Source organism: Megascapheus bottae, chromosome 22 (assembly GCF_031878675.1).
Source record: "Megascapheus bottae isolate mThoBot1 chromosome 22, mThoBot2.hap1, whole genome shotgun sequence".
NCBI lineage: Eukaryota > Metazoa > Chordata > Mammalia > Rodentia > Geomyidae > Megascapheus > Megascapheus bottae.
The window spans coordinates 17,310,155-17,322,710 of NC_143530.1; the positions used below are offsets into that span (position 1 = coordinate 17,310,155).

Genomic DNA, 12,556 nt, shown 5'->3' on the forward strand with positions numbered 1-12,556 from the left:
GATAGGCAACATGCTTATAGCATATACTTAAGCCCAAGAGCAAATCCAGGACACAAATCTAGCCCTTCTCTTTACTTTTCTTCCATAAAAAATTTTTTTACATAATAATTACTATCTTTATTGTAACATAATACACCTAGTTTAGCATTTGCTCATTTAATATAATTCTAAAAACTGAATGCTGCTTATATTAAAAAGTTTCCTTCTATAATTTTAAGAAAACTAATACATAGTAATGATAAATAGAAAATGGATTGTTTTTCAAACAGTTAAAGCTGTTCATCTGTCAGGCAAACTGGAAAAAAAAACAGAAACAAACTTCTTATGGCCTATGAAATTAACATGCATGTGGTTAAGGGAAAATGAAAAAGGAACATTTGATTAAGAAGCTTTGACTGAGGATTCACTTTTAACCATGATAGGCATTCCCAAAGGGAAAGAAGCCAAAAATTCAGAAGGACATAGAATATTGAAATGGGGATGAGAGAGGTGGGTAGATATGAGAAACAGGATATTCTCACCTGTAGTTGAGAAATTAATGGGACTGAGAGAAAAGTGCATTAATAAGCTTGCAAATAAGAAGTAGCAGATCAATGCCAAATATTTAACAAGGGGTCAGAAAAGCCAATGGCTTTTACTTACAGTAAAATCTTCGAGATCCTACACATTACATTATTATCTCAGGCCTTTACTTCTTTTGGGGGGGTGGGGGGAGAGTTCGGTCAGAAGACTTGAACTCTTGGCCTGGGTGGTGTCCCTCAGCTTCTCAGCTCAAGGCTACTGCCCTATCCCTTCAGTCACAGCACCACTTCTGGTTTTCTGATGGCTAACTGGAGATAAGAGTCTCCCAGATTTTTATGCCCAGGCTGGCTTTGAACCTCGATCCTCAGATCTCAGCTTCCTGAGTAGCTGGGATTACAGGTGTGAACCACTAGCAACCAGCTATGTCTTTACATTTTTAAATGCATTTTTTTCTACAGATACCAGCCTTCCAGTCCTTCCTCAGAATACCTAACTGGAGTCCTTTGTAGTTTATGGTAAAGTACCAGCCTTGAGGAAAAAAAGCCAAGTGAGAGTGAAAAACCAAGTTCAAGCCCCATAGTGGCATAAATAAATAAAAATAGTCACAGTTAACTAAAATAAAGAAGACATTTGAGTCATAAGACAGAGATTTAAACATCACAAATTCTATTCTGTTAATTTAATTTTCAAAGAGAATAATCAATACATTACAAAATTATTAGTGAGTTGCATATCAAATCTCCATGAGCTTCAGCAATTGTGCCCTCAGAAGAAAACAGACCAAATAATGACAGCAATGCACAGACAGTTTTAAGTTCCCGTCAATATTACTATCTAGCAGCTTAATGTCAGAAGTCCTATTTCAGTAGCATCTAGCTACTGTAAGCATAGCTGTTATTATCTCATCTATTCTTTACATTAAAGGCACTAACAGATCTCTCTTTTTTTTTTTGCCAGTTCTGGGGCTTGAACTCAGGGCCTGTCCTTGGGCTTTCTCAAGGCGAGAGCTCTACCACTTGAGCCATAGCACCACTTCCAGCTTTTTTTCTATGTATGTGGTACTGAGGAATCAAACCCAGGTCTTCATGCATGCTAGTCAAGCACTCTACTACTAGGCCAAACTCCCGGCCTCAGATCTCTTTAAAAAAAAAAAAAGGCAAACTTGTATTTGTGCCCTCACAAACACAATCATTTCAATCATTTCCCTCATATTAAGGACCATTAAAGAATTTCATTACATCACAAGTTATTCTGAAACACATAAAACAGGAATGCACATAGAATTTCAACTTTTACTACACATGTATCTGTACAGCAAATTTGTGTACACACACACACACACTCCCCTAAACATACCCACAGCTATGATTGTAATATGCAGTCAAATCTTAAGTATTTTATTTCAAAGTAACAAAACTCACTGACCTTTAATTGTTCGTCTACAACTCTTGTAACTTCTCCAGCCATTGATTCCAGGGTTTCCTGAATAGGATTGGATAAGGAGCCACTGGCTCCTGCCCAAGACATACCACCAACATGATATAAATTTGGTAACAACTGTAAGAAAAATTAAAAGTAACCTTTCTCTTATTGAAAACACACTTCAATAAATAACAAGGTCAAAAGGTAAAGTATTATTAGAGATCATCATAGTGGCTCCTTGTACAGATTAATAAACTGAGGTCTACACTTTATAAACAGTGTTATTCAATGAATCACAAACACCCTAAGAATCCATATACTGGCATTAGAAGATTTTTACTTGACCACTTCTGTCATTCAGCACCTTTGAAATCATTGTGTCTTTGAGTCCTTATCTGGGACAGAGAGTCGAGTAATTTAAATCATAGTCTGTCACCAAAAGTCTCCAAACCAGATAAGTCTCCAATTCTCTTCATAAAACAACTGAGTATTCTGTAATTCAGTTCTTTCAGACTCTACCTGCCTGCAGTTACTGTCAGATCCAAAATAAAAAAGCTCATTCTCAAAGGCTTGTCCCCACTCTCTAGTTGACAGTCACAAATCCTTTGTCGTCAGTGTTATGTCTGACTATAAATTCAAGGGGTTCCCACAACATACTCTTCGGGTTCAATTAGCTATCACAATGACCCCTAGAACTCAGGATAGAACTTTATTTGCTATTCCTGTTTTCTGTTTCTGTTTTCTTTTTAAAGGACACTAGAAGTCATGAAGGGCAGTAAGGGCTTCTATGCCCTCTCCATGGATGTATGCTATCTTCTTAGCACCAATCCAACAAGTTATTGGCACACCACTATACAGATATTGTATGGAAGTCCTACTGCAGAGATATGGCTAACCATGTCATTGGTGACTGAATCAAATCTCTAGCCTCTCTAAGTTTACAGGAGGTTTAAAGGAAGGGGTAAAAGTTCCGATGCTCTAATCACATGCATTTGTTCCTCTAGGGACTCACCAAGTCCTCTAAGAGGATAAACTCTGAGATGTCAAATGGCACATGTTATCAATAAAAAAAGTTGTCCCTAATGACCTGCAATGAACACATGATCTTAATAGGTGGATGAAGACCAAACCCTAGGTTTCATTCACTCCTGATTAATTCCTTTTCTATTAAGTCACATTTGGGAAACCAACCTCTAATTAACATAAGAGAAGCTCCCTTTTAGAGCTGACAGAGGGGAGTTTCAAATAATCAGCTTACAAGTAAAATAATTTAAATGAACTATTACTCAGTTAAACTACAACCACTTATCAGTTCTTCAAAGCTCAATTATACTCTCTATATATCACACTGACCCTCTGCTTTTTTATCTCACATTTTCATTACTGGTAATCTTCCCAGGCACAGAAAGAAAAAAAAGATTATCTCAGTTCATTCAGCCACTTGTTAATGATGTTAGAATATAGTACAGAAGTAAAGAAAGTTGGAACCAGTTTCTAAAATTTAATTTTGATAAACCTTATCAGACCACACTCTCACAAAGCCTGACACTCACCGTTTTAGAGTTCTTAGCATCACGCATGAGCCGTTCTGCTAATTTTAAGTCTTCCTGTATAGCTTCTCCCCCATAATTTCGTAAGGAGTTGAGATGATCTTGTACTTTCACACATATCCTGTCAATCATCTTCACCAAACCAGAAAAGCACCCAGGGCAACCGAATTGAGGTTTAGATTAGAAGAAAACACAGAATAAAAGATGAACATTTCCACATACAGAATGCATGAAAATGAAAATAACTCACTGAATCTTCAAGACTGCAGCTTACAACTAGTTATTCATTAGTTTAACTAATCACTTATGAAACCTTTGGCAACATTATATTAACTCCAGAAAAAGATCTATGGCATCTAAAGTTTCTTTCTTGCCTTAAAAAAAAACGTAGCACACAAAACAAAAATAAACATGTTTTGATTCAAAATCTTGTCGCTATTCAATGGTACTAGACAGTAATTCTTTGAAACTTCAAAAAATCCCCACTTTTAATATCAATATTGTGTTAAGTGGGGCTTCACTGTGACATTTGCATACATGGAGACAATATGCCTTGACCAAACTCATCCCCTCTTAGTTCCCCACTTCCCTACTGTCAAAGTGATTTCAGGAGACTTTGCTGTTTATTCTAGCTGCATAGCTAGAAAATATAATCATGTTCCCTCCTTCACCCTTCTCTGTTCACCCTTCCCCCTCCACTAGTACCTAATCCTGAACAGGAAGCAGTTTATATTCCAGTCACTCATTGTGTATTACACAAACACAACAACAACAACAACAACTACTACTACATTAGCAAGATGAACTCACTCTATTCTTCTCTTTCCCCATCCTCTCTACCCCTCTAATATCCAATAGCTTTCTGTGAGTTTTGTATTACCATGACTTCATGTATGCATGAAGATGCAATGGAGTATATCATTCCCCTCTTCTATTCACTTCTTCTTTGTTAACTTTTATGAGCTCTCCCTCTGGCACACAGAGTGGGAGGTCCTGAGAAAGCAAATGTGTGATGTGGACAGACAACTAGACTAGAATGTTAACTGCCCATTGGTCCCAGTATTAATCAGAATATCTGGGAAATGCCATTTTAAAAATTAATTAAACTACATAAATATTTTCCTATATCAAGAGCCTCTATCAAGTTTCAATTTTGACAAGGTCTCCCTCTCAGGCCAACTATATTTGAATCCTTTTCAGTTCTTTTTTGTGGAGACAGAGCTCTTGTAAGAGGTTAACCTTCTCTCTGCTTTCTCAGGAATGGATTCGTTATTGCAACACTAGGCTGTCATAAAGTAAGGCTTCCCCTTGTGTTTTCTCTTCTACATGCTCCTACTTGCCCTTCTGCTTTCCATCATGCCTGCATCCCTATGTCATGCTCTTACACTTCCTAGTCTCCAGGATAGGCCGAACTTACATATATTTGTTTGCTAGTCATGGGGCTTGAACTCAGGACCGGGAACTGTCCTTGCTTTTACCACTTGAGCCACAGTGCCACTTCCTTAAACTTCTATTCTTTATTAATAATGGTGTAGGCCAAAGTATACTTCTATTCTTTAAAAATAACCCAGGTTTGGGTATGCTACAAAAAGTAGACTAAGACAGAAAGCAAAGAGCCTGAAGCAAAGGACAATCACAGTATGGCTTAAAGGTTTTCTCCAGTATTTTCATCAGAACTATAGGGTGCCTATTTCACGTTTTTTGCAATTGTTCATTTCTTCAGAAATTTTATGTCCTATCCTGTGTGATAACTCATTCAGCAGGAGACAGTCTGATCATACTCTTTGAGCTAAATTTCATTTTCTCTATTTAGTTTGAATTATTTAATAATATAATTACAAAAAAATCTGCCCTTCCATCTCAGCAGTTTCAAAACAATATAAACTTTACTTAGAAGACTTAAAAGTCTGATTACAGAGCCCAGATCTACTTGCTATAAGGCTGATTCTTTTCCTTCTCTTCTCCCTCCCCCCTTCCCTCTCTCCCTCTCCCCCACCTCTCTCTCATAAAATCAACCTCATAATGTCTAGCTCCTCTTTTTTGGTACATTAAAAAGATAGTCCAGAAAAAAACAAATTACATTCAAAGCACATTTCTATTGATAAGGGTCAATAATGCCAAGGTTACTGCAGTAGCCACAGTATGATGTACTGCTGCTATTTAAGCACACTATTTTGAGATCTCCACAGAGAAAGGGAGTTGTATGAATAAAGCTTCTAAGATTCTCTCTCCAACTAAAATTTACAAAGGAAATTCAAGTAGGAATCACATATAACTTTCTACATTCACATGAGGTCCTGAATAGAGCCTTGTATCTCTTAAAATCTTAATTGATATATGGTCTAGCTCTTCTCTCATATTGATCTATACTTTCTGAAACCAAAAAATGACCATCAATAATTCATATCTTGCTAAGAATGCATTTCTAATTCCAAGAGACAAATGGACCACATACTGAAAAAAAGGAACAGTGTTCATCTGGGCCACAAAAGGCCAAGTTAAAAGGCATGTGGGTATGGCATTACAGTTTATCATTGCTAATAGTCATCAAAAGACTGAAGACTCTCCTGAAATTTGACATTAAGCATTCACCAAGGAGAGGAGATTTAAATGAACCCATTGACAGAAGTCTTTAAGTGAATCACTTTAAAATCATGTCCAAAAGGAACATAAAAATTTAGTTCCTCAATTCAATGACATAAAAATCTCACGTGTCTCTAAGACTGTTCTGAGCATGAATTCAATTAAGTTTAGCACAATGAAACACTGCAAAAGGATGTAGCAATATATCCATGTACTTGTGATTCTTCTGGTTTCTTGGTTAGGGGCAGAATGACCTTCCAGTGGAAGAGCAGGTTGGACTGCTGAAAGCAGGTGTTTTAGGACCCCAGCACAGGAGTCTACATGCAATATAGAGGCTAGCCACAGAAACAGAAAAACAAAGAATGGCTGTAAAAGATGCCTTAGTAGTAAAAGGCCAAGCCCTGGTGGCAATAGATGAGGACACTTTGGAAAGAGACCAAAGGATTAGATCTGGAGTCACCCACAGACAAAAGTTAAAGAAAAATCAATAGATCAGATAGCCAAAGGGCAGAATGCTAAGTACGAAGCATTGGAAAAATGTACTAACAAGATGAAAGAATAAAGTTTCATGTAGAAACAATGTCAAGATACAACCCAAGAATGAAAGAAACAAACGCAGAAAGGCACGCTGCTGAATGAATAGAAAAGTGAGTTTTAGGTAAGACAAGGTGGTCAGTAATAAGACGGTATCTGTAATAATAAAAATAATGACAGTAAACCATGTTTACCAGTGAGTGGGTCAAAAATTTTTATGCATTATTTCATGCAATCATTGTAGTATCTTCGGAGACAGGGTTATCATCCCTTCTATTTCACAGATGAAGAAACTGAAGCAAAGATGTTAGGAAATGACTAATACAAGTTTACAGAGGTAGGAAATAACAGTGTCTAGATTCAAATCTGGGCCATTTGATTGGAATGTCCAAGTTGCTAACGATATTATGCGGCCCCCCTCATCAAAAGATGAAGTAAAACTGGAGCTTGGTAGCTTACACCTGTAATCCAAATTATACAGGAAGCTGATGGGCATGGTGAGGCAGATGGTAGCTTGAAGCAAGTCTGTACATAAAGTTAGCAAGACCATTATGACACTAATAAAAACCTGGCTGAGATGGAATGTGCCCGTTATCTCAAGTACATGAGATACACAAAAAGGAGGATTATGGTCTAAGCAGGATCAGACAAAAAATGAGACCCTAAAATAATTAATGCAAAAAGGGCTAAGATGTAGTTCAAATGGCACAGCACCAGCAAATTAGGACATAGCCCTAAGTTCAAAGCTAGTACAATCACCACTAATAATAATAGTAACAACAACAACAGTAATAATAAACAAAAGGATGAAAGAGAAAAGGCTATAGGACTTGGTGATGAGGAGATCATGGACAAACCATTTCAGTAAGCAAGGACAAGGAACCATGTTTCATAATGTTACAATGTGGCCAGGCACTATATGCCCATAGTCCTAGCTACTCAAGAAGCTGAGGAGATCTGAGAATTGTCATTCAAAGCCAGCCTGGGCAGGAAAGTCCTTGAGACTCTTATCACCAATTAAACACCAGAAAATAGGAAGTAGAGCTGTGACTTAAAGTGGTAGAGTCCAAGAAAACTCAGACACAGTGCCCAGGCCCTGAGTTTAAGCCCTACACAACAAGAAAACAAAACAACAACAACAAAAAGTTATAATACCAGTGAGAAGTAGCCATCTCATGACTTCAAATATAAAAATCTGCTCATGAAAAAAAAATACGTGAGTAAACAGTTCAGTTTTGAAGTTACAAGATTAAAAAGCCTAGAACACAGGGATTGGCAAAGCCCAGGCCATTCTGGGCATGTTTTCATAAGTAAAGTTTTAATGGACAGCCAACGTCATCATTACATACTGTGTGTGGTACTCCCCTCTCCTGTAACCCCACCCAGCAGCAAAGCAGAGGTGAACAGCTGCAGCAGAAACCCTGGACTGAAAAGATTAAAATATTTACCATGGCTTCTTTTTACAGAAAAAGTCCACTGTTTGCCTTGGCAAACAAAAGCAAAAAGAAGGGATGAAAAGCAGAGGAGAATGTTGCATCTTATTAAAAAAATAAGCAACCCTTTCTAATCAAAGTCCACAGACAATAGCAAACACACGGATAGCTAGGGGACTTCCATGCTGCACTCAGTACATCAGAGCACACTAATTCCTTCAGTGTCACCTGACAATACATCTAGCTATGGAGCTGGCAGGGCCTCTCTATAGTCTATTCTTTCTGTATTCCTGTTCCTGAACACTTCAAGGTAAGTGTTCCCGAAAGCCGTTGAAATGATTTGAGTCTACAAATAGCTAATCAAAATCCTCCCAAATGAAAATGGTGGTATTAGTTCTAACCACTTCATGACAAATAATTCAGAACAATTAAACATCCACACACCTCCTCCCCTATGTACAATTCTCTTTCAGTTGAGAAGATGGCTTTAGATATAAGCATCAAAGCTTGATTCATTGATCATTTTTTAGATGGGGAAAATCCCCTCTGAATGAAAAGAAAGTTAAAGATATTAGATTTAAAAAGAAGCCTGTAATTTGAGTTCTCATAACAGAACACTAGAGCTGGGCACAGTGGCTGATACCTGAAATCCTACCTACTCAAGAGGCTGAGATCTGAGGATCGAGGTTCAAAGCCCAGGCACTAAAGACGTCAAGAAACTTATCTCCACTTAATGGCTAGAAAACTGGAAGTGGTGCTGTGGATTGAGGGGGTAAGGAGATAGTCTTGAGCTAAAGAGCTCAGGGACAGCCCTCAAGCCCAGAGTTCAACCCCACAAAAAAAATAAAATAAAATAAAATTCACGTGAAACATTTCAGCATTCTCATTGCTTTTAATGTTTAAAACACTAAACCTGGAAAATAACAGTGAATCACAAAGTGTTATATGAGTATCAGTGCCCTGCAGGAAATAAAAATTCCATTTTTTAAAGATACTGATAAAGTCAAAAATAATGTTTTCTTTCCCCAAAGTTTTCCTTCTTTACCTGCAATATTTTTAACTTTGTGTTTTTTGCTCAGTATCTACTGCTTTACATTTCTTCATTTACATAATATGTACTGAAATAAAACATTCATACTCTAGTGAGAACTCTAGCAGACTAGAACCCAGAATTACATCCACTTGTGGATGAAGGTGCTTTCATAAATCTCTATGACCACTTCACAAATCTCCATGCCTATGTAAGCAGTTACCTTGAACAGTTTTATTATCTGAAATGTTACTGTTTTTTAGTATGCCTATATTTCATGTTCTTAAGAAAAACTATACAATAAAGAAACAGTACAAAATACCCAAAATGACCTAAAATGACAAAAAAAATGCCCCTGCCAGACAGTTTCTTTCATCTATACTGATAAACTATTATTCTGGTGGTTGCCATGTTCAGTTTTAATAGCAGACTGATCTCTTTATCTTCATTTATGAATTATCAAAGGTATCAGCTGAAGAAGCCAGGTGCCAGTAGCTCACACCTGTAATCTTACTCAGGAGGCTGAGATCTGAGAACTGAAGTTCATTGCCAGCTCAGGCAGGAAAGTCTCTAAGACTCTACCTCCAATCAACTAGCAAAAAGCTGAAAATGGAGCTGTGGCTCAAAGTGGTAGAGAGCTAGACTCGAGTACAAAAGCTCAGGGACAGGCATCAAAGCCCTGAGTTCAAACCCCAGAACTAGCACCAAAAACAAACAAAAAAAAACCCAACAACAACAAAAAAACCCCAAAAGTAATCATTCTATAAAATCTATATGACACATTCAACATACTTCAGCTAGCACTTACATTTCATCTTCAAGTCCCAACTTGTTTTCATTACTTTTACAATACCAAGTAGTTAAAAATTTACATCTGTGGGGTCAAGTGTGTAGACTAGTGGTAGAGTGTTTACCTAGCATTCATGAAGCCCTGGGTTTGATTCCTCACTACCACATACTCAGCAGAAGCCAAAAGTGGTGCTGTGGCTCAAGTGGAAGGGTGCTACCCTTGAGCAAAAGTGTCCAAGGACAGTGCCCAGGCCCTTTGTTCAAGCCCTAGGATTGGCAAAAAAAAAAAAAAAATTACATCTGTGATGTAATAATAATAAAGTTTCCTCTTCCCATCTAGCCATCTAAGTTTATATTAACATTTAAAACCCTTTAAGATGGTCTCAAAATTATAATGGCTTGGGTCTAGGTGGGACCACAATCCTATTTATACTTCTGCATAGCTGGGATGAGAGGCACACACCACCAATGTGCTGCCATTGTTAGAAATCAGTTTTCATAGTCTCACTGGGGATGATTTAAATAATATGTCATTTATGTTTACCTGGCTCAGGTAAGAGTGAGTAAGTGGGAGGAAGAAGCAGGGTCATCCTTACCTGCTGGGTGGTACTGGTAACTATTCCCTGCTGGAGGCGGTAAGCCTGCTCTTGGAGGTACTTTCTGGTCTCGTGATTCCGTAGGAGATAGTTTTCTATCTGGAAATGAAACACACATAATCTCTCAAGAACACATTTGGACTCCACAGTGGAGAAAAAGTTACCAGTGTAACAGACAATGCCAGCATGGATAGACACTTCCTACTAATACCTTGAGCCCACAAAACATAAGGGAGGAGGAAGGCTGGGATTTATTACCAGTGTTTTTACTTAGAAAATTAACTTCTGGGTAATTGGAGAATGCCTACATGACTCAGTAGTTGAGGAAGGGTTGCAAATGGTATGTAGTGACTGCTTATCACTTGTCAACAAAGACATCCATCTATATTTTTAACTACTGAGCAGTTTAGAAGCTAGACAAATATCTTCAAGGAACAGGGACAATAATCTCTGAACCCCAGCTACTTATTTCAGTCCTACATTTGACTAGCAATTGACCAAAAAGAAAATCAGAAAATTCTTTGTCAGCAGAGATGAGAGGAAAAAGAGGAAATGGGGTGGTAAATAGAAAGAAATAGCTATAATAATAAAGAATAGGGGCTGGGAATTTGGCCTTGTGGTAGTGCTTGTGTAGCATGCACAGAGACCCATGTTTGGTTCCTTGGTGTACCACATACATAGAAAAAGCCAGAAGTGGTGTTGTGGCTCAAGTGATAGAGTGCCAGCCTTGAGAAAGTCTAAGACAGTGCTCAGGCCATGAATTCAAGCCCTAAGACTGGCAAAAAAAAATAATAAAGACTATAGACTAACATAATGCAAAGACACATAGTAATCTTAATAATTCATCTGTTTTTCATGTTTCTCAAAACAGTGCTGGTTTTGTGAAATTACAGCAAATAAAATGGATTCCTATAGAAAATGAAAGATCTTAAAGTAGTTTGACAGTCTGCATGTTTATACACACTTTGTTATAAAAACTGAAACTTAAAAGTGGTAACTAGATTGAAAGAAAGCATCTAAGAACAATATACAATGGGTATGCATTGAGCAAAAAAATACAGAGTTAACTAATCAGAATAAGAAATACTCACATAGGTATTTTACAAAGGATAATTTGTTATGGTAAATTATACCATCTGATTCTCTCCTAACCCCATCTTATTGTTTTTGGCTGCTTAAATTTAACCATTCGGCTTTTAATTTGTCTCTGTGGCCCCTTGGTTAAAAACTTCTAATAACTATGACACTCTCATTATTGTTTCCATGTTAATTTCATTTTCCATATGCTAAAATGACTGCTACTTAATAGCAATTAGAAACAATTAAAACACAAACTGTAATTATCATCATTGGAAACTATAAAGCAGAGCAAAATGTACCTTTCTACTAAACGTAAGTGTGGAAATTATAAAAATGAATAGACCCTCCAAATGAATCATTAAAATGACACATTAATATCTTGACATTATATTACATTAACTTTCTCTTGATGCTTCTCAAGAAGTCATCTCTTCCCAAGGTGACTCTGCCATCAGTGAAAAATGTTTTGCTAGGAAGATTCTGAAATATATGACAGGCACAGGTCCACCCGGTTGGGGTTCTGTGTGTCCCTGTCTTGTACTTCTCCTGAATCCCTTAGCAGGAGGGTACTGGAAAAGATGGAAGAATGGGGGCCATCAGTTGTCCAGCTGTCCTTACCCTGGGCCAGCTGAAACTTTGATGAAGAACTTTTCTACAAAGCCAAGTCTCCATCATGTAGAAACAAACGCTCTGGATATATTTTAAAATGATTACGTCTCCTCAGCTTCCTTCCAGAAGCCTAAAAGGAAATTTTTCTACAGAAAAATCTATGCTGTGATAGCCACATGGGATTTTTGAAAGGAAAATTCATGAAAGGATTGAGGCTACTTTCAATGGGCTTCTAGGAACTCTGTGTATGTGTGTATGCATGCATGTGCACACTCAAACATGAGCACACACTCTAGTCCTGGACACTATTCCTGAGCTTTTGTGCTAAAGGCTAGTGCTCTATAACTTGAGCTACAGCTCTACTTTTGGCTTAGAGCTGGTTAACTGGAGATGGGAGTCTCACAGATT

General features: G+C 37.5%; 1 protein-coding gene across 6 annotated transcripts in view; it reads right to left on the bottom strand.

The window, feature by feature from the left end:
* The window catches only part of Carmil1 (capping protein regulator and myosin 1 linker 1), a 270,455-nt gene that overhangs the window by 57,155 nt on the left and 200,744 nt on the right, over positions 1 to 12,556 (bottom strand). For all 6 annotated transcript variants that reach the window (XM_090356285.1, XM_090356284.1, XM_090356283.1 and 3 more), the window contains exons 24-26: positions 10,460 to 10,558; positions 3,498 to 3,626; positions 1,948 to 2,079 (exon numbers count right to left, since the gene is read on the bottom strand). In XM_090356285.1, coding sequence (XP_090212411.1) covers positions 1,948 to 2,079; positions 3,498 to 3,626; positions 10,460 to 10,558 — 360 coding nt within the window. The remainder of the gene's footprint in view (positions 1 to 1,947; positions 2,080 to 3,497; positions 3,627 to 10,459; positions 10,559 to 12,556) is intronic.